The sequence below is a fragment of the Columba livia genome, chromosome 1 (assembly GCF_036013475.1).
Source record: "Columba livia isolate bColLiv1 breed racing homer chromosome 1, bColLiv1.pat.W.v2, whole genome shotgun sequence".
NCBI classification, from domain to species: domain Eukaryota; kingdom Metazoa; phylum Chordata; class Aves; order Columbiformes; family Columbidae; genus Columba; species Columba livia.
Genome location: NC_088602.1, coordinates 211,637,210 through 211,664,213, shown reverse-complemented (window position 1 = coordinate 211,664,213; position 27,004 = coordinate 211,637,210). Strand labels below are relative to the sequence as shown.

At 67.2% G+C, this 27,004-nt stretch overlaps 4 protein-coding genes across 13 annotated transcripts; 3 read left to right on the top strand and 1 right to left on the bottom strand.

The window, feature by feature from the left end:
* The first annotated feature begins 3,577 nt into the window (after window positions 1–3,577).
* On the top strand, window positions 3,578–7,167 carry CIMAP1B (ciliary microtubule associated protein 1B). 3 transcript variants are annotated; one of them, XM_065049463.1, is made up of 7 exons: window positions 3,578–3,613; window positions 5,033–5,149; window positions 5,270–5,473; window positions 5,554–5,655; window positions 6,082–6,203; window positions 6,797–6,937; window positions 7,038–7,167. In XM_065049463.1, exons 2-7 carry the CDS (start codon window positions 5,041–5,043, stop codon window positions 7,113–7,115), a joined length of 756 nt encoding a protein of 251 aa, XP_064905535.1. In that variant the 5' UTR covers window positions 3,578–3,613; window positions 5,033–5,040; the 3' UTR covers window positions 7,116–7,167. The 3 variants fall into 3 exon arrangements, with proteins under 3 accessions (XP_064905535.1, XP_064905537.1, XP_064905536.1); XM_065049465.1 differs by lacking the exon at window positions 3,578–3,613 and adding an exon at window positions 3,640–3,658; XM_065049464.1 differs by lacking the exon at window positions 3,578–3,613 and adding an exon at window positions 3,657–3,679.
* Window positions 7,168–8,505: 1,338 nt separating this feature from the next.
* Window positions 8,506–13,347, top strand: TYMP (thymidine phosphorylase). 2 transcript variants are annotated; one of them, XM_065049453.1, is made up of 8 exons: window positions 8,506–8,833; window positions 8,904–9,002; window positions 9,788–9,956; window positions 10,544–10,662; window positions 11,352–11,514; window positions 11,962–12,192; window positions 12,938–13,078; window positions 13,148–13,347. In XM_065049453.1, exons 1-8 carry the CDS (start codon window positions 8,636–8,638, stop codon window positions 13,345–13,347), a joined length of 1,320 nt encoding a protein of 439 aa, XP_064905525.1. In that variant the 5' UTR covers window positions 8,506–8,635. The 2 variants fall into 2 exon arrangements, with proteins under 2 accessions (XP_064905525.1, XP_064905527.1); XM_065049455.1 differs by having other exon boundaries at window positions 8,631–8,833; window positions 9,827–9,956.
* A 48-nt stretch (window positions 13,348–13,395) lies between these two features.
* On the top strand, window positions 13,396–15,322 carry LOC135578263 (protein SCO2 homolog, mitochondrial). Its single transcript, XM_065049458.1, has 2 exons — window positions 13,396–13,574; window positions 14,570–15,322. The coding sequence occupies exons 1-2, from the start codon at window positions 13,433–13,435 to the stop codon at window positions 15,307–15,309; spliced, it is 882 nt and encodes a 293-aa protein (XP_064905530.1). The 5' UTR covers window positions 13,396–13,432; the 3' UTR covers window positions 15,310–15,322.
* Window positions 15,323–16,065: 743 nt separating this feature from the next.
* Window positions 16,066–26,995, bottom strand: NCAPH2 (non-SMC condensin II complex subunit H2). 7 transcript variants are annotated; one of them, XM_065049450.1, is made up of 21 exons: window positions 26,917–26,995; window positions 25,880–26,130; window positions 25,614–25,715; window positions 25,118–25,173; window positions 22,783–22,858; window positions 21,561–21,635; window positions 21,281–21,360; window positions 20,741–20,880; window positions 20,473–20,556; window positions 20,105–20,214; window positions 19,967–20,023; window positions 19,737–19,803; window positions 19,046–19,153; window positions 18,224–18,277; window positions 17,418–17,488; window positions 17,223–17,301; window positions 17,015–17,086; window positions 16,778–16,830; window positions 16,558–16,659; window positions 16,335–16,484; window positions 16,066–16,255 (listed from the first exon to the last, which is right to left on the bottom strand). In XM_065049450.1, exons 2-21 carry the CDS (start codon window positions 25,985–25,987, stop codon window positions 16,118–16,120), a joined length of 1,782 nt encoding a protein of 593 aa, XP_064905522.1. In that variant the 5' UTR covers window positions 25,988–26,130; window positions 26,917–26,995; the 3' UTR covers window positions 16,066–16,117. The 7 variants fall into 7 exon arrangements, with proteins under 7 accessions (XP_064905522.1, XP_064905521.1, XP_064905517.1 ...); XM_065049449.1 differs by having other exon boundaries at window positions 17,015–17,089; window positions 21,561–21,632; XM_065049445.1 differs by having other exon boundaries at window positions 17,015–17,089; window positions 26,917–26,994.
* Window positions 26,996–27,004: the final 9 nt, after the last annotated feature.

The window sequence follows — 27,004 nt, the reverse complement described above, 5'->3', positions numbered from 1 at the left end:
CACACACACACATGTGCACACACACAGTGAGTGTGCCCGGGCTGCTTTCCTGGGGGGTCCCGGGGCTCTTTCCCCGCCCCGATCTCACAACGTGGTGCAGCGACACCTGCGCCCACGGGAACCCCTTCGGCTGCAAGTCCAGCACCCAGAGCCATGGGGAGAACCCTGTGCCAGCCTCACTGCCCCTGTCACCTCAACTGCCACCTCACCTGTCACCTCACCTGCCACCTCCCTGCCACTGTCCCTGCCACCTCCCCTGCCACCTCCCCTGCCACCTCACCTGTCACCTCCCCTGCCACCACCCCTGCCACCACCCCTGCCACCTCCCTGCCACCTCCCTGCCACCCTCCCTGCCACCACCCTTGCCACCTCACCTGTCACCTCCCCTGCCACCACCCCTGCCACCTCCCTGACACCTCCCTGACACCCTCCCTGCCACCACCCTTGCCACCTCACCTGCCACCTCCCCTGACACCTCCCTGCCACCTCCCTGACACCTCCCCTGCCACTGTCCCTGCCACCTCCCCTGCCACCATCCCTGTCACCCTCCCTGCCACCTCCCTGCCACCTCCCTGCCACCACCCCTGTCACCCTCCCTGCCACCTCCCCTTCCACCACCCCTGTCACCTCCCCTGTCACCTCCCCTGACACCGTCCCTGCCACCCTCCCTGCCACCTCCCTGGCACCTCCCTGCCATCGGCCCTGCCACCTCCCTGCCACCACCCCTGCCATCATCCCTGGCACCTCCCCTGTCACCACCCCGCCAACCTCCCTGCCACCGTCCCTGCCACCTCCCTGCCACCATCTCTGCCACCCTCCCTGTCACCCTCCCTGCCATCAGCCCTGTCACCTCCCCTGCCACCTCCCCTGACACCTCCCCTGACACCGTCCCTGTCACCATAAAGAGAACCGCAAAGGGAAGCGGCCGTGCTGTGTGAGACGAATACAAAGTACTGTGCAGATCTGCCGGGTGTTGGATGGTGAGCAGGGTGAGAAATGGAAGCCACAATGTTCCTCAAGGCCCCACGTTAGGCATGGAGCCTCCTCTCCAGAGGTGCCCGCGCTGCCCGTCCGCCTCTGAGCACAAACCACGCTGCGCTTCTCAGGCAACTATTACTTAGTTCTCATGGAGATGTGAGAGCAGCGGGGGCACTTGCAGAAGGGAAAGGGAGATGATCTAACTCCTTGCTCTGTACTGATCAGGGTTTCACACACCTGGGTCGGGGCTGTAGACACCTGGGCAGGTGAGTGTGCAGCTAATACACTTGGCCCTGCAGGTGCTTCTTCAGAGTGTAATACGGAACAACGTATTCATATAGAAATACTAGTGTGAGTGTTTTTGTGATGCTTTGTATGTGTAAAGAGGGTGACGATAACAGAACAAACAGGGTTGTAAGTTCTGGAACAAACAGGGTTGCAAGTTCTGGAACAAACAGGGCTACTGGTTTTGGGGTTTAACGGTCCTTAACAGCTTTACTAAACCCGGCTGTGATTCTTTGGTCCACCACCCGGTGCACCTGGGGCCCCACTGCCGGATCGGGCCCCACAGCACCCAGCGCTGTGGGGCTGGGGGGGATCCCACCGGGACCCACCAGGGTCACCAGCCAGAGCGTGGGGACGGGGACGGGGACAGCACAGGGACAGCACTGGGACAGCACAGGGACCGTGTCCGGGCAGCCCAGGGCAGGGAAACACTCTGCCCAGGGCACAGCTGGGCTGGCAGAGCCCCGCAGCTCACCCCACAGACCCCATGGACCCCACAGACCCCCACGGCTCACCCCACAGACCCCATGGACCCCACAGACCCCCATGGCTCACCCCCCAGCTCACCCCACAGACCCCATGGACCCCACAGACCCCCACGGCTCACCCCACAGCTCACCCCACAGACCCCATGGACCCCACGGACCCCCACAGCTTACCCCACAGACACCCACAGCTCACTCCACAGACCCCATGGACCCCACAGACCCCCACGGCTCACCCCACAGACCCCATGGACCCCACAGACCCCCACAGCTTACCCCACAGACCCCATGGACCCCACAGACCCCCACGGCTCACTCCACAGACCCCATGGACCCCATGGACCCCACGGACCCCATGGACCCCACAGACCCCATGGACCCCACAGACCCCCACGGCTCACCCCACAGACCCCATGGACCCCACAGACCCCCACAGCTTACCCCACAGACCCCATGGACCTCACAGACCCCCACAGCTTACCCCACAGACCCCATGGACCCCACAGACCCCCACGGCTCACTCCACAGCTCACCCCACAGACCCCATGGACCCCACGGACCCCCACAGCTTACCCCAGAGACCCCCACGGCTCACCCCACAGACCACATGGACCCCACAGACCCCCACAGCTTACCCCACAGACCCCATGGACCTCACAGACCCTCACAGCTTACCCCACAGACCCCATGGACCCCACAGACCCCCACAGCTTACCCCACAGACCCCATGGACCTCACAGATCCCCACAGCTCACCCCACAGACCCCATGGACCCCACAGTCCCCCACAGCTCACTCCACAGACCCCATGGACCCCACAGACCCCCACGGCTCACCCCACAGCTCACCTCACAGACCCCATGGACCCCACAGACCCCCACAGCTCACCCCACAGCTCACCCCACAGACCCCATGGACCCTCACAGACACCCACAGCTCACCCCACAGACCCCACAGCCCCCACAGACCCCCCATGGACCCCTATAGCCCCCATGGACTCCCATAACCCCCACAGATGCCCCAGAGCTCCCACAGATCCCCCATAGCCCCCACAGGACCCTCAGAGCCCACACCGACCTCTGTAGACCCCGTGGACCCCCATAGCCCTCACAGTACCTCCATAGCCCCCACGGACCCCCACAGCCCCCATGGACCCCCATAGCCCTCACAGTACCTTCATAGCCCCCCACAGCACCTACAGGGACACCCACGGCCTCTGGGACACCCCCAGAGGGACCCTATGGCCCCCGTGGGACCTCCATGGTCCCCAGTCAGCCCCGCTGACTCCCCATGGCCCCATGGGTCCCCCATAGCCCCCAGTCAGCCCCGCTGACCCCCATGGGTCCCCCATGGTCCCCAGTCAGCCCCTTACCCCCTATGGCCCCATGGGTCCCCCATCACCCCCAGCCAGTCCCGCTGACCCCCATGGGTCCCCTATGACCCCCAGCCAGTCCCACTGACCCCCTATGGCCCCCGTGGGACCCCCATGGCCCCCAGCCAGCCCCACTGACCCCCTACGGCCCTGTGGGTCCCCCATCACCCCAGCCAGCCCCACTGACCCCCTACGGCCCTGTGGGTCCCCCATCACCCCAGCCAGCCCCACTGACACCCTATGGGACCCCTGTGCCCCGAGGACCAGCCTCTCCCAGGGATGACTCCCGCAGTGGGGCAGCCCCATGGCCGTGACCGCCTGTGGCCCCCATGCACCCGTGACCTGCCTGTGTGTCCTTGTCCCTGTCCTCATGTCCTCATGTCCCCGTGTCCCCGTGTCCCCGTGTCCCCGTGTCCCCATTCCCAGGCTGCCCGGTGCCGTTTGTTGTGCAGGTGCCATAGTAACTGGGGGAGGAGAACCCGTTGGGAGTGCGGGTAAGGGCTAAGGGGGCCCGCAGCCCCCCGGGGTGCTGGGCCTGGGTATACAGGGTCCCAGGGGCTGTATGTATGGGGCATTGGGGGCTGGACTTATGTGGTCCCAAGGGGTGTATATATGCGGTACTGGGGGCTGGATATATGGATATATGCCATATATATGGCATATTGGGGGCTGTATATATGTGGGGGGTGGGGGGGGATGGACATATGAGGTCCCAGGGGCTGTATATATGGAGTGCTGGGGGCTGGATATACGGATATATATGGATATATGCCATATATGTGGCATATTGGGGACTGTATATATGGGGTGGTGGGGGCTGGACATATGTGGTCCCAGGGGCTGTATATATGGAGTGCTGGGGGCTGTATATATAGATATATGCCATATATATGGCATATTGGGGGCTGCATATGGGGTGGGGAGGGGGGTGTGGACATACGAGGTCCCAGGGGCTGTATATATGGGATGTTAGGGGCTGGATATATGGGGCCCCAAGGGCCATATATATGCCATATTGGAGCTGTATATATGGGGCACTGGGGTGCATCCATGGGGTGCTGGGGCTGCATATTTGGGGTGCTGGGGGGGTTTCACCCCTGGAGTGCCAGAGGCTGCATTCCTGGGGTACTGGAGGTTGTATACATGGGGTGCTGGGGCTGCATCCCTGGGGTGCCGGAGGGCTGTATATATGGGGTGCCAGAGGCTGTATATACAGGGTGCAGGGGACTGTATATATGGGGTGCCAGGGGCTTCACCCCTGGGGAGCAGAGGCTGCACCCCTGGGGTGCTGGGGGCTGTTTCCTGGGGGAGCAGGGGCTGTATCTATAGGGTGCTGGGGGCTGTTTCCTGGGGGAGCAGGGGCTGTTTCTATAGGGTGCTGGGGGCTGTTTCCTTGGGGAGCAGGGGCTGTATCTATAGGGTGCTGGGGGCTGTTTCCTTGGGGAGCAGGGGCTGTATCTATAGGGTGCTGCGGGCTGTATGCTTGGGGGGCAGGGGCTGTATCTATAGGGTGCTGTGGGCTGTATGCTTGGGGAGCAGGGGCTGTATCTATAGGGTGCTGCGAGCTGTATGCTTGGGGAGCAGGGGCTGTATCTATGGGGTGCTGGGGCTCCATCCCCGGTGTCTCAGCAGCTGCACCCGAGGTACCGGGGTTTCTTCCCTGGGGTGTTGGAATCCTCTCGGAAGGGCTGTTGTGGTTCCCCCTGGGATGCTGGGGTGCACCCGGGTGCTGGGGGGGCCCCGGATGTCACAGCTGTCACCCTGGGGATGCCCAGCGGGGGTCATGGGGGGTGCGGGGCCCCGGAGCCCCCAGCCATTGTGACGCGGGTGTCGCTGGGGACCGTTCCGGACCCGGCTCGTCCTGGGCTGGGGGCTCAGGCTCTGGGGCTGAGGGGCCGCGTCGCTCTCCGCAGGGGCCACCATGTCGAACGACGGGTGGGTGGGCAGCTGGAGGCCCCACCGCCCCCGCGGCCCCATCGCCGCTCTCTTCAAAGGCCCTGGGCCCAAGTATGGGCTCCCCACCAACGTCGGTGAGTCGGGGCGGAGGGAGGCCGGGGGGCCGCGGGAGGCCGGGGGGCCACGGTGCCACTGGTGAGCTGGGGGACAGGCACCCGGGGTCCCGCCGCCCACCGAGCCCCCCGCCCGCCCAGGCTACCGTCTGCACGACCCCTCGCGCTGGCGCGCCCCCGCCTACAGCTTCGGGGTGCGCACGGAGGGGCGGCTGCACGAGCGCTCCCCCGGGCCCGTGTACGGGCTGGCCAAGGGGCTCACCGTCCGCGGCAAGGACGGGACCCCCGCCTACTCCATCTTCAGCCGCCCCCGCGACCTGCGGCCCATGGACACCCCCGGGCCAGGTGAGGGGGCCGGAGCCCTGGGGGGTGGCGGGGCTGGGGACCCCGGCCGTGCCTGTGGTGAACCCCCACTCTGCCCCCAGCCCGCTACGCCCCCGAGAAGGCCAACGCGTTGGCTTTTCCCTCGGCGCCTGAGTTCTCTCTGGCCTCCCGCACCCGGCAGCTCAGCACCCAACAGACGCCGGGTAGGATGGACAGGGGACGGGATGGGCCCCCAGCGTCGTCCCTGGGCTGGGCTGGGACCCCCAACATCCCCCGTGGGCAGGGCTGGGACACCCGTCATGATCCCTTCATCATCCTTGGGCTGAGACCCCCAGCATCCTCCCTGGGCTGGGACCCCCAACATCCCCCTCAGGATGGGTTGGGACCCCCAATGTCCTCCCTGGGCTGGGACCCCCAACATCCTCCCAGGATGGGTTGGGACTCCCAATGTCCTCCCTGGGCTGGGCTGGGACACCCATCATGAGCTCCCCATCGTCCCTTGGCTGAGCCCCCGATCATCCCCATGCTGAGCCCCCATCATCCCTGGGCTGAGCCCTCCCTCCCTGCCCAAGTAGGGTCACCCCCGCCCCCCAGCCCCCGGCAGAGCCCCCTGATCCCCTTTTCCCCAGGCCCCGCTGCCTACCGGCTGCCCCCCATGCTGGGGCCGCGCGTGGTGAACAAGAGCTCAGCCCCCAACTACTCCATCCCGGGGCGCAGCACCCACGGCGCCTTCTACGAGGATCTGTGCAAGGTGCCATGGGGCTGGGGTACCGGGGGGCTGGGGTGTCAGGGGGCTGGGGGGTCAGGGGGATGGGGTGCTGGGGGTCAGGAGGTCTGGGGTGCTGGGGGACTGGGCTGTCAGGATCTGGGGTGCCAGGGGGCTGGGGGTCTGGGTGCTGAGAGTCTGAGGTGCCAGGAGTCTGGGGTGCTGGGCTGCCAGGGGAACAGGGGTCTGGGGTGCTGTGGGGCTGGGGGCTCTGGTTGCCAGGGGGCTGGGAAACTGGGGACTCTGGGTGCAAGGGGGGGTTGGAAATTGGGGGGCTGGGGTGCTGGGGGGCTGGGGAGTCTGGATGCAAGGGGTCTGTGTGCTGGGGTCTGGGAAACTGAGGGGTCTGACTGCTGGGGGTCTGTGGTGCCATGGGGCTGGGGGGTCTGCGAGTCTGGGTGCCATGGGGCTGGGGGGTCTGGGTGCCGGGGCTCTGGGTGCTGGGGGTCTGTGGTGCCGTGGTGCCATGGGGCTAGGGGGTCTGGGGGTCTGTGGTGCCGTGGGGTCTGCGGGCGTCTGGGTGCCGGGTGTCTGGGGTCCGTGTGCCGGGGACACGATCCCGCAGGCTGTGCCCGCAGACGCCGGGGCCGTGCGGGTACCGCGTGGTGAGCGCCGACGTGTACAAGCGCCGCGCCCCGCTCTACTCCATGCTGGCGCGCACCTCGCTCCCCGGGGACAACACCCAGAAACCCGGCCCCGCCACCTACAGCCCCGAGCAGGTGGGCGCTGCGGGGGTCCCGCCGGCGCGGGCGGGGCCGGGGGGCGGGCGGTGGCGGACGGGACACCCCCGGCGTCACCGTGTGTCCCCCCGCTCCGCAGCGCCGGCCGGAGGGGCTGACGTTCGGGATCCGGCACTCGGACTACGTGGCTCCGCTCATCGTGGACGTGCCCGAGTAGGGGCCGCGGGGCCGCGCTGGCGGGACGACCCCAAAGACCGATGGATGCACCAGCCCGTGGCTCTGCCCGTGTGTCGCCGTGTCCCAGCCGGGGCTGTCCCCGCTCCGCCGTGGCCATCCCGGGGGGTGGGAGCACCGGCCCCCCCAGCGGCCCCTTCCCCAGCCCGTGTCCTACTGTCCCCTGGAGGGGCCATGCATGGCGAAGGGGGGCTGAGCGCTGGCCCCACAGCCCCATGGCTGCGAAGGGACCGGCCGCCCACATCTCCTTTGGTCCCTCCCCCCGCACCCACTCAGCCCCCCACCCACTCAGCCCCCTGCTCTGCCCCCCTGGGCCCCGGGCCACCCCAGCGTCTGGGGGACGCGCGCGGTCACCCCGATCTCATAGAGGACCACGGGGTGTGGGTTGGCACTGCGGTTCCAGCGAGGGAGGGGACACTTGTCAGCAAAGTGCTGTGGGACACCCCCCATGCTGAGAGCACCGTGGGTGCTGCACGTACCAGGTGTCACAGGTGCCACCAGGTGTCACAGGTGCCATGGGTGCCACAGATACTATGGGTGCTGTGTGTGCCATGGGTACCACAGGATGTGTGGGGCCGTGGGTGCCACGGGACAAGTGGGTGCCGGGGGTGCTGCGGGTGGGGACACTGAGCGCCGTGCGGGTCTGGGGGGGTGGCCGTGCAGAGCCCTCGGGCATCGCCTGGGGGTGTCCCCTGGGCACTGGGGGCGCCCAGCCCTGTCGCCCACGCGCTGCAGGCCCCCCGCCTGCCCGACCCTCGCCCTGGGGACAGAGTCCAGCGCTGGGGACGCCTCCTCGCCGCGGGCACGGGGCCAGGCTGCGCAGGCTGGGCAGGCTGGGCGGCGCGGGGGCCAGCGGGGGCACCGGGGTGCCAGCCGGGAGGGTCGGGGGGACGGCGGGGGGACGGCGATGGCCGCCCAGGCCTCCCTCCCCACCCTCATCCGCAAGAAGCGGGATGGGGAGCGGCTGGAGGAGGCCGAGATCCGGAGCTTCGTGCGCGGCGTCACCGAGGGCACCGCGCAGGAGGGACAGATCGGTGGGGGCGCGGCGGGGGACACAGCCCGGGGACACGCTGAGGGGACAGGGGGGCAGGAGGGGGGCTGTGGCAATGGGAGGCGGCAGGGGACACAGCTGGGGGCACGGTGGGGAGACATGGCACCGGGGAACATGGGGGAGACGTGGCCAGGATGGACCTGGGGGGACATCGCCAGGGGACCTGGCACAGGGACAAGGCGAAGGCCAGCGCAGCGGGACACATGGGGGACGTGGCCAGGGCAGGGTGGGGGTCCCCGACAACGGGTGGGGGGGTGGGGGGTGCAGAGCAGCGCATGGGGCACTGCTGGGATGTGGCAGGGGGGTCATGACCAGGGGACGAAGCTGGGGATCCCCCTGAGGGGACAAGAGAGCCTCAGGGTGGGACGGGGACGTCAGAGCCGGGGGCTGCAGCGCCCTGGGGGTCCCGGGGGGGCAGCGGGGGGTCACCGTGCCCCGTGTCCCCAGGCGCCATGCTGATGGCCATCCGGCTGCGGGGCATGGATGGGGGGGAGACGCTGGCGCTGGCGCGGGCCATGGCGGGCTCGGGGCGCGCGCTGGCCTGGCCCCCCGCCTGGCGCGGGCTGCTGGTGGACAAGCACTCGACGGGCGGCGTTGGGGACAAGGTCAGCCTGGCCCTGGCCCCCGCCCTGGCTGCCTGTGGCTGCAAGGTGAGTGGGGGCACCGAGCGGGGTCCCTGTGTCCCCTGTGTCCCCTGTGCCCACCCGCCCGCGCCCTCAGGTGCCCATGATCAGCGGGCGGGGCCTGGGCCACACCGGGGGCACGCTGGACAAGCTGGAGGCCATTCCCGGCTTCTGCGTCACCCAGAGCCCCGAGCAGGTGAGGGACAGGGACACGGCCACCGCCGCACCGTCACCCTGCGGGGACACCGGGCTGGAGGGGACTCCCTTGACATGGGATGGTGATGGGACACAGAACTCCAGTGGGATGGGGGATACCAGGGGGACACCGGATGCTGATGAGACACAGATGGCAATAGGATACAGGGTGCTGACAGGATGGGGGATGCTGAGGAGACAGGGGATGCTGAGGGGACATGGGATGCTGACACAATGTGGGATGCTGATGGGACACAGGATGCTGACAGGATGGGGGATGCTGAGGGGACATGGGATGCTGATGGGATGCAGGATGTAAAAGGGACCCAAGATGTCAAAGGGACACGGGATGTTGACACGGTGCGAGATCTTGATGGGACACGCGATGCCAATAGGACACAGATGCTGATGTGACATGGGATATCGATGGGATAATAGAGCTCCAATGGGATGTGGGATGTCAAGGAACTCGGGATGCTGATGGGACAGGGGATGCAGGGTACTGACAGGATGAGGGACACCAATGGGACATGGGACACTGATGGGATATGGGACACTGATGGGATATGGGACACTGATGGGGCATGGGACATGGATGGGGCACGGGACACCAGTGGGACATGGGACACCGACGGGACATGGGACACTGATGGGATATGGGACACTGATGGGATATGGGACACTGATGGGGCATGGGACATGGATGGGGCACGGGACACCAGTGGGACATGGGACACCAATGGGGCATGGGACACCAATGGGGCATGGGACACCAATGGGACACAGGATGCTGCGAGGACCCCACGCTGGCACTCGCCCCCGCAGATGAGGAGCATCCTGGAGCGCGTGGGCTGCTGCATCGTGGGGCAGAGCGAGGAGCTGGCGCCGGCCGACCGGGTGCTGTACGGGCTGCGGGACGTCACCGCCACCGTCGACAGCCTGCCCCTTGTCACCGGTACAGGAGGGACAGGCGGCTGGCACAGTGCCCGGCGGGCAGGGAGAGGCAGGGACAGGCAGGAACAGGCGGGGCGGGCAGGGACAGGTGGGGACAGGTGGGGACAGGCAGGGGCAGGCAGGGGCAGGCAGGGACAGGCGGGGACAGGCAGGAGCAGGCAGGGACAGGCAGGGGCAGGCAGGGACAGGCAGGGGCAGGTGGGGACAGGCAGGAGCAGGCAGGGACAGGCAGGGACAGGCAGGGGCAGGTGGGGACAGGCAGGAGCAGGCAGGGGCAGGCAGGGACAGGCAGGGGCAGGTGGGGACAGGCAGGAGCAGGCAAGGACAGGCAGGGACAGGTGGGGGCGGGCAGGGGCAGGCAGGGGCGGGCAGGGGCAGGCAGGGACAGGCAGGGGTGGGCAGGGGCGGGCAGGGACAGGCAGGGACAGGCAGGGGCAGGCAGGGGCAGGCAGGGGCAGGCGGGGCAGGCAGGGGCGGGCAGGGACAGGCAGGGGTGGGCAGGGGCGGGCAGGGGCAGGCAGGGGCAGGCAGGGACAGGCAGGGGCGGGCAGGAACAGGGGCAGCAGCCCAGCGAAGCTGCCCCCCCAGCCTCCATCCTGAGCAAGAAGGCAGCAGAGCAGCTCTCAGCGCTGGTGCTGGATGTCAAGTTCGGGAGCGCAGCCCTGTGCCCCACGCAGGACAGTGCGCGGGAGCTGGCCCAGAGCCTGGTGAGCCCCCGGCCCCCTGTGAGCCCACTGAGCCTTCTGTGAGCCCCCACTGTGCCCTGTGAGCCCATTGAGCCCTCTGTGAGCCCCCACTGTGCCGTGAGCCCTCTGTGAGCCCCCTGTGAGCCCCCAGCCCCCTGTGAGCCCCCATTGCCCCCTGTGAGCCCCCATGAGTCCCCGGCCCCCTGTGAGCCCCCATTGCCCCCTATGAGCCCCCGGCCCCCTGTGAGCCGCCATTGCCCCCATGAGCCCCCGGCCCCCTGTGAGCCCCCTGTGAGCCCCCATTGCCCCCTGTGAGCCCCCATGAGTCCCCGGCCCCCTGTGAGCCCCCTGTGAGCCCCCATTGCCCCCATGAGCCCCCAGCCCCCTGTGAGCCCCCTGTGAGCCCCCATTGCCCCCTGTGAGCCCCCGGCCCCCTGTGAGCCCCCATTGCCCCCTGTGAGCCCCCATTGCCCCCTGTGAGCCCCCGGCCCCCTGTGAGCCCCCATTGCCCCCTGTGAGCCCCCATGAGTCCCCGGCCCCCTGTGAGCCCCCTGTGAGCCCCCTGTGAGCCCCCATTGCCCCCATGAGCCCCCAGCCCCCTGTGAGCCCCCTGTGAGCCCCCTGTGAGCCCCCATTGCCCCCTGTGAGCCCCCGGCCCCCTGTGAGCCCCCATTGCCCCCTGTGAGCCCCCGGCCCTGCTCCTGCCGCAGGTTTGGGTGGGCGAGCGGCTGGGCATCCACACGGTGGCCGTGCTGAGCCGCATGGACGAGCCGCTGGGCCGCTGCGTGGGCAACTCGCTGGAGGTGCTGGAGGCCCTGGAGTGCCTGGACGGGGGCGGCCCCCCCGACCTGCGGGAGCTGGTCACCGCCCTGGGTCAGCCACGGGGACAGGGGGACGTGGGGACAGGGTGGGCATGGCCTGGGCCCCCACACGAGTCCCCTGCCCCAGCCCTGCCACCCACAGCCCAGGGGTCTCCCTCACTCCCAGCCCCATCCCCCCCATGGCCATGGGGACCTTCCCTGGGTCTCCCCCCGCCCTGCAGCCCCCCAGCCCTGGGGTCTGTCCCTGTCCCCACAGCAGCCCTGCCCTGTCCCCCTGCCTGCACACTCCAGGGTCCTGTCTTGTGTCCCTGTCCCCTCCCCCTGACTTGCCCCCCTTCTCTTCGACACCCCAACACATCCCCCTGCTCCTTGAGCCCCCACACTGGCCCGATCATCACCCCCAGCCCCCTGCCCACCCCACAGGCCGCTTCCCAGAGCTGGTGTTTCACCCACGGGGGGGCGGGGGGGTTGTGGGGTCCTCACCGTGGCCCCCCCACAGGTGGGCTGCTGCTGTGGCGCTGCGGGCTGGCCGGGGGGGTCCCTCAGGGCCGGGAGCGGCTGGGCCGGGCGCTGGACGACGGCTCGGCCCTGCGCACCTTCGAGGCCATGCTGGGGGCGCAGGGGGTGCCCCCCAACACCGCCCACCGCCTCTGCACCGGGACCCCCGAGCAGCGGCGCGGGGTCCTGGGCCAGGCCAGTGTCTGCGAGGAGCTGCCGGCGCTGCAGGGGGGTGAGCGGGGACGGGGGGACAGCGCTGCCCTCCCCATCCCCACACGCCCACCCTGCCCTCACCCCCTGCCCCCCCACCCTGCACTCCCTGCCCTCTGCCCCATCCCCGTCCGGGGTGCTCAGGGCTCCCCTGGCTTATTCCTCACCCCCCGATACGGTCCCTGCTTGTGTCCCCCTCCCCACACCCCCCAGACCCTGCCCCCCCTTGGGCACCCCAACCCCAAGTCCCCCCAGATCCCTGCCCACACCCCCCATCCCCTGTCCCTGGGGTCCCCCAATCCACCCGACCCTGAACCCCTTGGGGACTTGGGGCTCTCCAACCCCCGTGGTCCCTGTGTCCCCCTGCCCCAAACCTGCTGTCCCTGGGGGTCCCCAACACCCCAGATCCCGCCCACCCCCCACTCCCCATCCCGTCCCGGGGGTCCCCCGTGCCCTGTCCCGGGGTCCCTGTGTCCCCCTGCCCCCCACCCGCTGTCCCTGGGGCTCCCCAGCGCCCCAGATCCCGCCCCCCCACACTCCCCATCGCGTCCCCGGGGTCCCCCGTGCCCTGTCATTGGGGTCCCCCGTGTCCCCCGTTCCCCGGGGTCCCTGTGTCCCCCCGCCCCCCACCCGCTGTCCCTGGGGCTCCCCAGCACCCCAGATCCCGCCCCCCCCACTCCCCATCCCGTCCCGGGGGTCTCCCGTGCCCTGTCCCGGGGTCCCCGTGCCCCGTTCCCCGCGCTCCCTGCCCACGCCGCGTCCCCCAGGCTGGGTGCAGCGCGTGGCGGCGCTGCCGCTGGCGCGGGTGCTGCAGGAGCTGGGGACCGGCCGCGCGCGCGCCGGGGACACCGTGAACCCCCGCGTGGGGGCGGAGCTGCTGGTGGCCGCGGGGCAGCGCGTGCGGGCAGGTACGGGCACCGGGCGGGGGGGGAACAGGGCCCCCCCCGGAGCCCCCGCCCACCCCGCGCTGCCCGCAGGGGAGCCCTGGCTGCGGCTGCACCACCAGGGGGCGCTGTGCGGCGCGGCGCGCCGGGCCCTGCAGGGGGCGCTGTGCCTGGGGCCCGCCCCGCCCCCCGCGCCCCCGCCCCGCCTGGCGGAGACCGTCCTGGGGCCCGGGACCCCCCCGGGGCCCCCCGGCGCCCCCGAGCCCCCCGCATCGGCGGGGGACGGGCGGTGAAGCCGCGTCCCGCCCGCCCGGCCCGGGGTCACGGTCACGGCCCCGCCGCCGCGGCTGCGCCCCCTGGCGGAGGCGGCGGGCGCGCATGCGCAGAGGCGGCGCCTCACGGGCGTGCTCAGTGCGCATGCGCCCGTCCCGCCCGCCTCCTGCCCCGGTACTTCCGCCTCCGGGGTACCGGCGCGGCGGGCACCGGCGGGCGGCGCGGGGCTCCGGGGCAGAGGGCAAAGGTCAGTGGGGTCACGGGGCAACGACGCGACGGCGGAGCTCAAGGGCAGCGGGGCGGGGCTGGGGTCAAAGGGCACGGGGGGCAGGGCTATGTGATGGGGCAGTGACGGGGTGAGGTCAGGGGGCACCTGGGGGTCAGGGCTAGGAGGCCAGGAGGCCATGGGTGGGGGTCAAAGGGCAGCAGGGAGGGAGTCAGAGGCACTGGGGGTCAAGCACAGGGGTCAGAGGGCAGAAGGAGGGGGACAAGGTGTCAGGGGGGGCTGGGGTAAGGGGTCAGAGGTTGGCTGGGGGTCAGAGCTGGGGGTCAAAGGGCAGCAAGGAGGGAGTCAGAGGCACGGGGGGTCAAGCCCAGGGGGTCAGAGGGCAGGAGGAGGGGGGCAAGGGGTCAGAGGGGGGGCTCGGGTGAGGGGTCAGAGGTTGGCTGGGGGTCAGAGGGCTGGAGGAGGGGGGCAAGGGGTCAGATGGGGGCTCGGGTGAGGGGTCAGAGGTCACATGGTTGAGGGGTCAGAGGGGGCTGGGGTGAGGGGTCAGAGGTTGGCTGGGGGTCAGAGTTGGGGGTCAAAGGGCAGCAAGGAGAGAGTCAGAGGCACTGGGGGTCAAGCCCAGGGGGTCAGAGGGCAGAACGAGGGGGGCAAGGGGTCAGAGGGGGGGATCGGGCGAGGGGTCAGAGGTCACCTGGGCTGAGGGGTCAGAGGTGGGGGTCAAAGAGCAGCAGGGAGGGAGTCAGAGGGCACGGAGTGTCAAGCCCAGGGGGTCAGAGGGCAGGAGGAGGGGGGCAAGGGGTCAGAGGGGGGCTCGGGTGAGGAGTCAGAGGTCACATGGTTGAGGGGTCAGAGGGCGCTGGGGTGAGGGGTCAGAGGTCGGCTGGGGGTCAGAGCTGGGGGTCAAAGGGCAGCAGGGAGGGAGGCAGAGGCACTGGGTGTCAAGCCCAGGGGTCAGAGGGCAGAAGGGGGGGGGCGAGGGGTCAGAGGTCACAAGGTCAGTTCCCCTCCCCCAGCCATGTTCCGGGCGCTGCTGCCCGCCCGCTGCCCGCGCTGCCCGCGCCCCCCGCCGTGCCGCCGCCTGTCGGCCCCGGCTCCCCCGGCGCGGCCGGGCCTGGGGGCGCGGCTGTGCGTGGTGGCGGGCGCGGGCGCGGCGGCGGGCGCGGGCTGGCTGTACCTGCGCGCCGAGCGGGAGCGGCGGCGGCGGGAGCGGCGGCGGGCGGAGCTGCGGGCGCTGGCGCTGGGCCGCGGCGAGTTCCGGCTGCAGGACCACGCCGGGCGCCCGCGCCGCATGGGCGACTTCCGCGGGCGCTGGGTGCTGCTGTACTTCGGGTTCACGCACTGCCCCGACGTCTGCCCCGAGGAGCTGGAGAAGCTGGGCCGGGCGGCGGAGCTGCTGGAGCGCGACCCGGCGCTGCCGCCGCTGCAGCCGCTGTTCGTGACGCTGGACCCCGAGCGCGACGACGCGGCGGCGCTGGCGCGGTACGTGCGGGACTTCCACCCGCGGCTGCTGGGGCTGACGGGCGGCGCCGAGGAGGTGCGGGCGGCCGCGCGGGCGTACGGCGTGTACGCGGCGGCGGGGCCGCGGGACGAGGACGGGGACTACATCGTGGACCACAGCGTGTTCATCTACCTGCTGGGCCCCGACGGGCTCCTGCTCGACTGCTACGGCCGCGCCAAGACGGACGCGCAGATCGCGCAGAGCGTGCGCCGGCACATGGAGACCTACGAGCCCGTGCTCCAGGCCGGGGAATAAAGCGCGCGTGCGACAGGGGCGTCCTGCGGCCTTGGGGGGCGGGGGAGGGGCCCCCACCCCCACCAGCACTGGCCCTAGAAGGTGGTGGGGCCAGGCAGACAGACAGAGGGACGCCTGCCAGCCTGCAGGACCATCACCTGGGGAAGAAGGTGCCAGGCAGGCAGGTGGAGAGACCCCCCAGGACCATTCAGGACCATCCCCCAAGGAGGAAAGCTCAGGGCAGGGGGGCAGAGTGACCCCCCGCAGGCCCCAGGACTGTGCCCCTGGGAGGGAAACCCCAGATAGGTGAGGAGAGGGTCTCCCTCGCCCCCCAGGACTGTCCCCCAGGTACAGAGGGACCCCCACCCCCCCAGGACCATCCCAGGGGGAAGGTGGCACTGGGGAAGTGGGCACAGGGACCCGTCGCCCCCACACTCCCTGCTGCCCCCCCAGGACTGTCCTGGGGGAAGAGGGGCTCCCACAGCCCCCCAAGAGTATCCCACAAGGAGTGAGGTTCTGGGTAGGGGGTGGAGTGACCCCCCCAGCCCCCAGGATTCTCCCAGGTGAGGGTGACCCCCAACAGGTGGGCAGAGGGACCCCCACCACCCCCCCACGACTGTCCTGTGCTAAGGGAGGCCCCGGGGCGGGGGGGCACAGAGAGGCCTCTGCCACCCCCACCTGCCCTTCAGGGCCCCCCCAGGGCTGTCCCCGTGAGGAAGGGGGTGCCAGCCCCAAAGAAAGAGCTTTTCCCTCCCTGAGCCCCCAGGACAGCAGAGCTGGGGCCAAGGTGGGGTTTATTGCCAAGGGGGGGCTGTATGTGGGGTCTGTCTCAGGGGCCAGCCAGGGGGGGCTGCAGGGCGTGGAATCGGTCGTGGGGCTGCGGGGGCACGAGGAGCCGCAGCCGCATCGTGTCCACCGCCTGCTCCAGCCCCAGCTCCTGCGCCAGCTCCACCACCGTGTCGTTGGCCTGGGGGAAACAGGGAGGGGACAGCAGTGAGGGGGTCCCCGCAGAGCCCAGGGGAGCCCCCCATGCCCCCCACACTCACCAGCTGCAGCGCGGCCAGCATGTAGCGGCACACTTCGAAAGGGGGCTGCCCCGCCACCAGCGCCGCGAAGGGGTGCCACACCCCCGGTGCGCCACAGCCCTGCGCCAGCGCCTGCCCGTAGCCGTGGATGTCAAAGGACGCTCGTTCCTCCTGCGGGGACAGCGGGATCAGTGCGGGAAGGGGGCTGTGACCCCCCCAGCCCCCCCCGCCCCCCCGGCCCTGCCTGTTCCTGCAGCAGCGGCTCCATCTGCTCCTCCCAGCGCCGCACACGCTGCGACAGCTCCGTCTCCTGCGCGAACTGCTGCGAGCTGGCGATGAACAGCTCCTGGGGGGGAAATAGGGGGGAGGGCAGCAGGGACACCCCCACACTCCTGCTGCCCCTCCAGGGCTTGAGACCCCACTGCTGACCCCTGGCCCTGTGCCCCCCCACTGTGGGCACCTACCACGTTCCTGCGAACCAGGTCGGCGTAGCACAGCGAGCCCAGGTTGGGGGGGTCTGCGGGGGGGCAGAGTGTCACCAGCAGTGACACAGCACAGTCACCCCTCTGCTGAGTGGGGACAGCCCCAGGGATGGACAGAGTGGGGTGTTTGGGATGGAGGGGGGGGGGGGGGGTGCAGCCCTGCCGCCTTGATAGGGCTTGCGCCAAGGGGGGCACATGCCCAGCCCCTCCAGTACTCACCCAGGGCCATGTCCCCGTCCCCCAGCTCCTCTGGGCCCTCAGCCAGGATGTCCTCGTGGTCCAGGAAGTCATCTGCTGGGAGGGGACACCCCCTCAGTGCCCCCTGGGGGATACCAGCCCCATCTCTGTAAGGGCACCGGTGCCACAGGGGAGGCAGGAGGGGACCCACAGCTCGGGGGGGGACGGGGAGACCCAGGTGCCCACATACCTGCCCCATCCTCGCTGTCACCCCCCAGCTCTTCCTCCAGCGGCTCCGGCTCCTCACACGGTGGTGGCCACAGGGGCCTCTGTCAGAGAACACCCCCAAAACCCCCCTGAGCCCCCAAAAGGGGCTCCACACCCCATGGGGTGGGGGGGGATCCCAGCGAGCCCAGTTTGCCCTCCTAGGGCCGTGCCCACTCACCTCCTGGTGCTGCAGCTTCCTCTGTGCTGCCACCCGCTGCTTCAGCTGCTTCCAGTACAGCATCTCCAGGTCTGAAGAGATGGGGGGTGATGGGGGGCCCTCTGCTCCCCGGGCTGATCTCCGCCCCTCCAGCCCACCCCCCAGCACACCGAGGCCGTCAGGTGCCCTCCCACACTCCCCTCGCCCAGGTTTGGAGCTATGGGACAGCATGGAGGCCTCTGGGGCCCCCACTGTGTCCCCCCGACCCATGTCCCCGGGGACTGAAAGTCATAGAACCATTTTGGTTGGAAAAGCCCCTCAAGCTCACGGAGTCCAACCATAACCCACCCCAGCACTGCCCCGTGTCCTGAGAACCTCATGTCCGTCTGTCCAGCCCTCCAGGGCTGGTGACTCCAGCACTGCCCTGGGCAGCCTGTTCCAATGCCCCACAGCCCTTTGGGGAAGAAATTGTTCCCACATCCAACCTCAACCTCCCCTGGCGCAACTTGAGGCCGTTTCCTCTGCTCCTGGTGCTTGTTCCTGGGGAGCAGAGCCCGACCCCCCTGGCTCCAAGCTCCTTTCAGGCAGTTCAGAGATCAGAAGGTCTCCCCTCAGCTCCTGTTCTCCAGCTGAACCCCCAGGTCCCTCAGCCGCTCCATCACACTTGTGCTCCAGCCCCTCACCAGCTCCGGTCCCTTCTCTCCACTCGCTCCCTGTACCTCACTCTTGCCCCCCAGTGCCCGGCCCACTGCCCAGAGCCCCCCCACAGGAGCCACAGGCTGGAGGAATCTGTCACCTCCCCATCAGCCTCCACCACGTCCCCTCACCTGCAAACGTCGGCCCTTTGCTCTTGGGTTTCCGGCTGCCGGCACCATCGGTGTCTGGGGGAATTGGAGAGAATTAAAGTCACAACGGTGGAAGGTGCGGACACCAGGAGCACACCTGGGGACACTACGGGAACAGCAGCCCCCCCAGCAACAGCACCACCACCACAGCTGCTGCGGTCAGAGCAAGCAATGAGCCCGTTGTCACCTCCAGAGCCACCTCTCTCCCCAGAGGCATCCTGGCCCATCCAGGACAGTCACCAACAGCTCCAGGGCAGCAGCTCCTGAATCTGATGCAGCCCAGCCCCCTGGGAGCAGCACAGCCCGTCTAGGGGACAGTGAGGGGCGCAGCCCCAGTTTGGTGGGGGGGAAGGTGATGGTCACAGCGGGGCGTGGCCACCTCTGCGGTATGGGGACACCTGAATGGGCTTCTCCCCACTTCACAGCACAGCTTCATGGCTGCTGTTACTTGACACTCCTCCTGCTCCCACCTTAGCCCCGTCCTGCCAAGGTGGGGAGCCCTGGCCCCTTTGTTCTATCTCAGATAACTTGCCCCTTCCTCCTCCTCAGGACTTGGGCCAAGGCCAGGTGAGGAGATCCCAAATTAAAGGTGACCCACGTCCCATCCAGTGAAGGGAACAGAGTCACTGGGGGAGCTCTGGTAGGACTGAGAGTGGAGCTGAGACACCAGGTGCTGCAGGACCCAGAGCCCCTGGGGAACCGGATCCCCCCGGGTGGGTTTTGGCGCAGCCCTTGCCAGAGAGACCGGAACCCCTCGAGCCTGCCCAGACCAGCTGGGATCAACGCCCTGGCTGCGACACTCACAGGAGGCAGAGAACCACTTCATGAAGTCCTGGAGCTTCCTCAGGCCCTTCCTCTTCCTCTTGCCACCCACCACATCGTCCAGGCCGTGTGGCACCAGGAAGGGCCTCCCTGTGCAGGCAGAGATAGATCAGAGAATCGTTTGGGTTGGCAAAAAGCCCTCAAGCTTATAGAGTCCAACCGTTCACCCACCCCCAGCACTGCCCTATGTCCTGAGAACCTCATGTCCGTCTGTCCAGCCCTCCAGGGCTGGTGACTCCAGCACTGCCCTGGGCAGCCTGTTCCAATGCCCCACAGCCCTTTGGGGAATAAATTGTTCCCACATCCAACCTCAACCTCCCCTGGCGCAACTTGAGGCCGTTTCCTCTGCTCCTGGCGCTTGTTCCTGGGGAGCGGACAGGAGTGGCCCTGCCTGGCACCAGCGCACAGGGCACTGGTACCGCAGGGACAGTCCTGTGTCACAGCTCTAATCAGAACTCAGCCCCCCCCACCAAGGGTCTGGCCAGGACAGCAGACCTCCCCCCAGGCCCCTCTGTGCCCCGTGGGGCTGGGACAGACCCGCCGTGGCTCTGGGGACACTGAGGGACAAGTGGCTGTGAAATGGAGCCTCACCCCCCTGCGCAGCCAGGCCTGGCCTGGCCACGGTAAACTGAATCTAGGGAGCAGCCCCCCCTTCCCACCTCCCCCAAAATACCTTTCCTGAAGGGCTTGTCCTCGGAGTCGCCAAAGGGGTCGAGGCTTTGCCATGGATCCAGCAGCTCCTACAGCAGAGCAAGCACAGGTGAGATCCACAGATCTCCCACTGACACCCCAGGGGTCACCCCCACAATGGCACCAGCATGGGGGGCAGGCAGGGATGTCCTGGGATGTCCAAGCGTGTCCCACATGGCCTCAGAGAGGCTCCCCCCGCCCCTGGGCTCCCACCTTGATGTGGGCATTGGGGTCCTCGGCCGGTGCTCGCTCCCGTGCCCGGAGCGCGCGCTGCAGACGGGGAACAAGGTGGTGAGCTCCTGGTGGCACCAGCAGTGACACGCGGGGCTCAGGGAGGGGGCTTGGGGGCACCTTCTGCGCCTCCACGTGCTCCTCAGCAACTGGAGCCACTTCCATGTCGTCCTCCATGGCCCCGGGCACATCGTCCCCACCACCAATGTCACCGTCTAGTCCTGTGGGACCTGGCAGGGGAACCAAACGCTGTAAAAGCCTCTGGGATCCCTCAGTTCCCACCCCGGGGGGGTCCCTGTGTTGTGGCCAAGGCACCAGCTGAACCTGCTGGGAGGACCCGACTGCCCGATGTGACAGGGCAGGAGCATCCCATGCAGGATGGACACACACACAGCCCATAAGGATGGACAAACAGGCACAAAAGACAGACAGGCAGGCAGGACAAGTGGCCAGACGTCTCCCCAGCCCACCGACTGCGCACAGCTCACCTTCGTCTTCAGAGAAGGTCAGTGCCCGGACGGGATCCCCACTGATGCTCCCAGGCTCGCTGCCGGGGACGCAGGGCCGTGCACCTGGGGGGTGACAGGGGTGAGGGGGGCGACAGAGGCGGGGGGGTCAGTGGCCGCTCCAGCAGACAGGTCCCCTCGGGAGCCCCTGCCAGCAGCGCAGACACCGAGCAGCCTCAGCACTGTCCCCATGGACAGCGGAGCCCCCAAGGGCGCCCCCCAGTGGTGCCCACCACGATCCCCCCTGTACCTGCGGCTCCGCGGGAATCCCTGGGGCACAGGTGGGCGGGGGGCAGCCCCGACAGCTCCAGCAGGCAGGTGCCGGTGGCGTGGGGGGTGCAGGCGTTCATCCGGAAATCCCGCCGGCTGGCCAGGAGCTCCCTGGTGCGGCTGCGGGGGGACGCACCCGTCAGGGCACCCCCAGAGCAGGCACTGCCCTGTGCCTCTGGGAGGGAACTGCTGGGTGTCCACAAAGCCAGAACCCCTGCTCTGGGGGGTATCAACCCCACCCTCCCGCTGGCCCTGCTCAGCTTCTCTGGCCCAGTACAATCACAGATTTCCCAGTACAATCCCAGATTTCCCAGCATGGCCCCAGCTCACCCCTCCCTGAGACTCCTCCCCACGTTCAGCTCCCAGCAGGACCCGCACACCCACAGGATCATCCTTCTTGCCACCCAGTTTGAACTGGAAAGGCGCCACTTTCTGCACTGGGAAACTGGGAGAGCCGACCCCATTACAGCAACTGGGGGAGGACCAGTTAAACCTTCAGGGCTGGCCAAGGAGAACTCACCTGAACAGCGGGTTGTCCTTCTTCTCCACATCTTCTGGGGGCACCAGGGACATGGGGGTCAAGGGGACAATGTTCACAGACTGCGGGGGGACAGGACAGGGCAGAAGGGCGCTCACCCCCTGGGGAAGCACCCAGCACAGCACAACACAGCACTGCCCGGGAACCACTGTCCCCACAGGGCCTGGCTGGGAGAGCAGGTGGCCCCAGCCACCTGTGGGATCCGTGCGGGGAGACCCCAACATGGGCTGGGACAGAGCAGAGGGAGAACAGTGTCTCTTACGTTGGGCTGATGGTCCTTCCTCATGTCCGTGCTGGCCTGGCTGCTGTCCCTGACGTCATCCAGTGAGAGGAACTGCTGAGACACCCCCCCAGCTGTCACCCTCGGTCTGAGGGACCCCACCCAGGGCAGGGGGGACAGACACAGGGTGCTCCCACAGCTGCACCACGCGGGCAGGACAGAGACAGCAGGGGTGAGCAGGGCTGTGGCTGCAGAGCCACTAGGGTGGGACAGGAGTGGGGAAGGGATGGAGGTGACACTCCCCGCCCCGGGGCACAGAGTCATCGAATCACAGACTGGTTTGTGTTGAAGTTGATTTGTGTTGTGTTCCCAGTTCCCCCAGTCCCCCTGCCATGACAGGGACATCTTCAGCAGCTCAGGGTGCTCAGAGCCCCGTCCAGCCTGGCCTGGGATGTCTCCAGGGATGGTTCAGCCACCACCTCTCTGGGAACCTGGGCCAGGCTCTCACCACCCTCAGGGCAACAATTCCTTCCTCATGTCCAGCCTGAATCTCCCTCCTTTAGTTTAAACCATCACCCCTTGTCCTGTCACAACAGGCCCTGCTCAAAAGTCTGTCCCCATCTTTCTTCTCGGCCCCTTTTCAGTCCGGAAAGGCCGCACTAAGGTCTCCTGGAGCTTCTGTTCTCCATCTGAACAGCCCAGCTCTCTCACCTGTCCCCAGCAGAGCTGTTCCAGCCTCGGGTCACTCCTGGGGCTCCTCTGGCCCCTCTCCAGCAGGTCCCTGTGTGTCCTGTGCTGAGGACCCAGAGCTGGACCAGCACTGCAGGGGGGTCTCAGCAGAGCGGGGCAGAGGGGCAGGATCCCCCCAAACCTGCTGCACATGTTGCTGGTGACACAGCCCAAGAGACAGCCCAGGGCCAGGACTGCGAGAATAGCAAAGCCCCGGGTGGATGGAGGGGGGTCCCTGTCACTACACGGGGATGGCTCATCCCAGGGGGCTGCGAGTTGGCTGGTCTCGTGACACAAAACTTGCAGAAAGCTCCCGCCGTGCCCAGGGGCGGATGCAGGGGGACATGGGGTGAAGGTCCCTCGTGAGGGATGAACAGGTCAGCACAGGCAGGAGGCAGCACCCACAGCACTTAATCAGAACAGGGGGGATCGCTGGGGGCTCCCCGCTGTGTGCAGCCCTCCCCGCACCCCTGCAGCCAAACCCAGCTCTGCTGCACACGCCGCGCCCCACGTTGTGGCACAGACACCCCCTCACCTCCTGCTGCTGCTCCCCAAAGGTCGCGTCAGCATCGGTGCCGTCCGGCCGCAGGGAGCTGGGCAGCTTCTCCCGCCTGCACCGGGGGAAAAACACACGGTCAGGGACTGTCTGGGGCTGCTGCAGGTTCCCCCCACCCCGCTGCAGCTTCCCACTGCAGTATCTCTGAGCAGGAGCATCCCGTGCTGCAACAGACAGCACGGAGAAGTGACAATGTGGCAGTTGTACTTCCCGGTCTGAGAGCTGCTGTGGCAGTTGTACACCCCCCTCTCCTTCCATGGGGCAGCTAATGGCTCTTTTGTGGGACCCCGAGGCATTCGGACAGGGTCATTGGCTGAGGAGGAGCAGCCCAGAGAAGCCAGAAGCTTCTGGAATGCCCACAGCCAGATCTAATCAGACTATAAAACGGAGTTCCTGCCGAAGATTCCCCTTGCATGGTCTTCTCGGAGCGGCGGGTCTGTGCTGGAGCCCTCCCCTAGGGCGGGAACACCGTCTAAGGGAACTCCCCGGGACGGGGAGCGCCTCATCTCCTCCTTTGGGTGAGCGATAATTCAAGTCCTTGCTGATCAGGCAAGTGTCGTCCTTACCGAACCAGGCTAGTGTTTATCTCCTATAGGTATCCCCGGCAGAGGGCTCTGGTTTTGTTTCCTGTGAGTGCGTGCATGCACACTGTGGATCCTCATTGTTCTTATTTGCTGCACCCCAATAAACTCCTCAACTCATATCCGAACCTTTATCTTACGTTATCAGAGTGCTAATCAATTGTATAAACCCTGTTTGGGTCGATTCATTGCCTGTACTTTTCCAGCCAGAATAAAGTACGTTTTGCCGCCTAAAACTGACTTTGGGGTCCCTCCATGACACCGGCAGTGCCACCAGCATGAGCCACCGTGCTCAGGGTGCTCCTGGGAGGGTGGGGGGCTGCGAAGGAAGGGGGGCCGGTGGGAATTGGGGATCCAGACTGTGTGACAAACACCCTCATGAACAAACGTGCCCAGTGGTGCTCGGGAGCTCCAGTACAGAAGGAAATGTATCACTGCAGTCCCACAGCACAGGGATAATTGGGGATTTTCAGAAATGCCCGCAGCAGCATCGTGTTGCTGCAGCCCCTGCAGAGCCTCTTGCAGTTCCTCCGTGTCGACCCTCCCTAACTAACCGGCAGGATTTCCTACAAGCAGAGCTCACGGCCAGGCTAAGCAGGGACAGGACGGGCCCTTCAGGAAGCTCATTTGCGTGGCTGGAGGCACAAAAACCCTGTTTGTCCCCAAATCCCCGCTCTGGGAGCGGAGGGGAGGGTCCTGCTGGCCGACCCCTCCCCAGCGAGGAGCATGTTCAGAGAGCACAGCAGCCGCAGAGCCCGGCTCCCAGCAGACAGGGAACGATAAACCACGGCCGCTGTGCCCCCAGGACGGGTTCCTGCTGCTGAGGCCGACTGTGGGATGTCAGGTGCTGCCCTCGCCAGACACCACAGCAAAGGGCTGCGGCAGGAAAACCGCAGGGTGAGCATTGCCCTGGCCCCTGGGCTGGAATCAGCCCCACCAGGGCCCTTTCCTGCAGCAAAAGTCCTTCTCCTTGGAGAATGGCTGATGGGGCTGGAGACCAACACCGCAACAGGTGTGTTTGGGTTTCTCAAAGTGACACTTGCCCAGGTCAGCAGAAGCAAAAGTCAGCACAGGGTCCTGGACCTTCCCCTGAGCTCCCTCATCACAGAATCACTTGGGTTGGAAAAGCCCCTCCAGATCATGGAGTCCAACCATAACCCAGCCTGTCCCTGCCCCATGTCCTGAGAACCTCATGTCCGTCTGTCCAGCCCTCCAGGGCTGGTGACTCCAGCACTGCCCTGGGCAGCCTGTTCCAATGCCCCACAGCCCTTTGGGGAAGAAATTGTTCCCACATCCAACCTCAACCTCCCCTGGCGCAACTTGAGGCCGTTTCCTCTGCTCCTGGCGCTTGTTCCTGGGGAGCAGAGCCCGACCCCCCTGGCTCCAAGCTCCTTTCAGGCAGTTCAGAGATCAGAAGGTCTCCCCTCAGCTCCTGTTCTCCAGCTGAACCCCCAGCTCCCTCAGCCGCTCCATCACATTGTGCTCCAGCCCCTCACCAGCTCTGTTCCCTTCCCTCCGCTCGCTCCAGTACACCACTGCAGGGGGCTCAGTTCCACCTCCAGAAGATAAGGCTCGGCTCTCGCCCTGGGGCAGGAGCTGCCCAGCCCGGGCAGGGCAGAGCGGGGAAGGGCTCAGGCCCGATCCCAGCACAGAGGGTGCGGGCAGCGCGTGGCGGGGCAGGCGGGGGGCAAGCGGCAGCCTTGCGCCCCCCCAGCAGGGGCAGCTTCACTCACTTCTTGTTGGAGAAGAGGTCGAGCACCTGGTAGACCAGCAAGTAGAGATGTTCCACCTGCAAAACAGCAACGGAGCCTCAGAGAGGGAAAAGCAGCTCCCAGAACCGCTGCTCCGGCTGCTGCCGCGGTGACGCCCGCCCCCCCCCAATCCCCACCAGCTGGAGGGCAGCTTCCTGACAATCTCATTGTTCTTTTTGGTGTTTAAGCCACTCTGAGACCACATTTGGGAAAGCAGGGTTTGTACCCCATCCTCTAGGGGTTTTCGTATTCTAGAGGCTTTGTGTCCCACCCTCTAGGGAAGAAAGTACTGCCCAGCAAAATTCTTGCACTTTTTCAGGCTCCCAGCCCCAACGCGTATAAAGGGCCTAAATTTAGGAATTATAAAATCACATCCTTTTATTTCCATCAGTCATTGTTACGTCCAGGTCTTTGGCACCCCCAGAGCAGCCCCCGCAGAGCTCAGCCTCGCGGAACGGGCCCTGAGGAGCCCCCTCACCTTCCTGCTGTACACGCAGGCGGAGCCCTGGATCAGCATTGCCGCTTCGGTGAAGTTCATGGTGGTTTTGCCATTGTCAAAGGAAATGCAGACGTGTTCCAGCTGCGAAAGGCGCAGGGGAAGGAAAGTGAAACGCTGACCCACAGGATGGGTTGGGGGCAGCACAGGGAGGGCATGAGCTGGGGGTGCAGGCAGAACCCCTGCACAGACCTGGCCCACGGGCGCCACCCCGACATCCCCAGCAGGGGGCTCAGGACCCCCCTCACCTCCTCCAGGTACTCCCCGAGCTGCGTGGCCACGTCCACCTCCCAGTTCCTGGTGAGGTCGCGGATGGGCTGCAGCAGGTGCTGGAAGCGCGACTCCACGTCTGCCATAGCGGCTGCTCCCGGGGCCCGTAAATGGGGTTAAACCACCCGTTTCCGGATGGGTGATCCAGTGGGAGGTGGCTGAGGGTCACAGGTCACCTGGAAGCAGGCGCAGCTGGCATCTTGTGACAACCGGGTGGTGCAGGGACCAGCTGCATGGCAACAGGAAGGCAAAGCTTCAACAAGTGTAGAATCACAGAATCATTTTGGGTTGGAAAAGCCCCTCAAGACAACGGAGTCCAACCATAACCCAGCCTGTCCCTGCCCCATGTCCTGAGAACCTCCTGTCCGTCTGTCCAGCCCTCCAGGGCTGGTGACTCCAGCACTGCCCTGGGCAGCCTGTTCCAATGCCCCACAGCCCTTTGGGGAAGAAATTGTTCCCACATCCAACCTCAACCTCCCCTGGCGCAACTTGAGGCCGTTTCCTCTGCTCCTGGCGCTTGTTCCTGGGGAGCAGAGCCCGACCCCCCTGGCTCCAAGCTCCTTTCAGGCAGTTCAGAGATCAGAAGGTCTCCCCTCAGCTCCTGTTCTCCAGCTGAACCCCCAGGTCCCTCAGTCTCCATCACACTTGTGCTCCAGCCCCTCACCAGCTCCGTTCCCTTCTCTCCACTCGCTCCAGCACCTCAAGGCCTTTCTTGGCGTGAGGGGCCCAGAACCGCCCCGTGATCAGTGGTTTGGCCTCCCCGGCTCCCAGCGCAGGGCGGTCACTCCCCGGGCAGCCGCAGAGCGATCGTGTCTCTCAGCCTCACAGAAAAGTAGAACCCGTGGAGCAGCCCCTGAGAACCCGCAACCGGGAAACCAGCAACGCCTTTCAACACCTGACACGGCAAGAGGCAGCAAACCCCCCGACAGCCGAGCCGCTCCAGCACTAACACCGGCACCCAGCTCCTCACCCACCCGCAACCAAGGCCCCACGGACCCGTCCGGACCCCACTCACCAGCCCCGCCTCAGGGCCCGCTCCCCGCCGCCATTTCGTGCTTCCCGCCCGCCGTGACGCGCGGGGCGGGGCCGTGCGTGCTGACGTG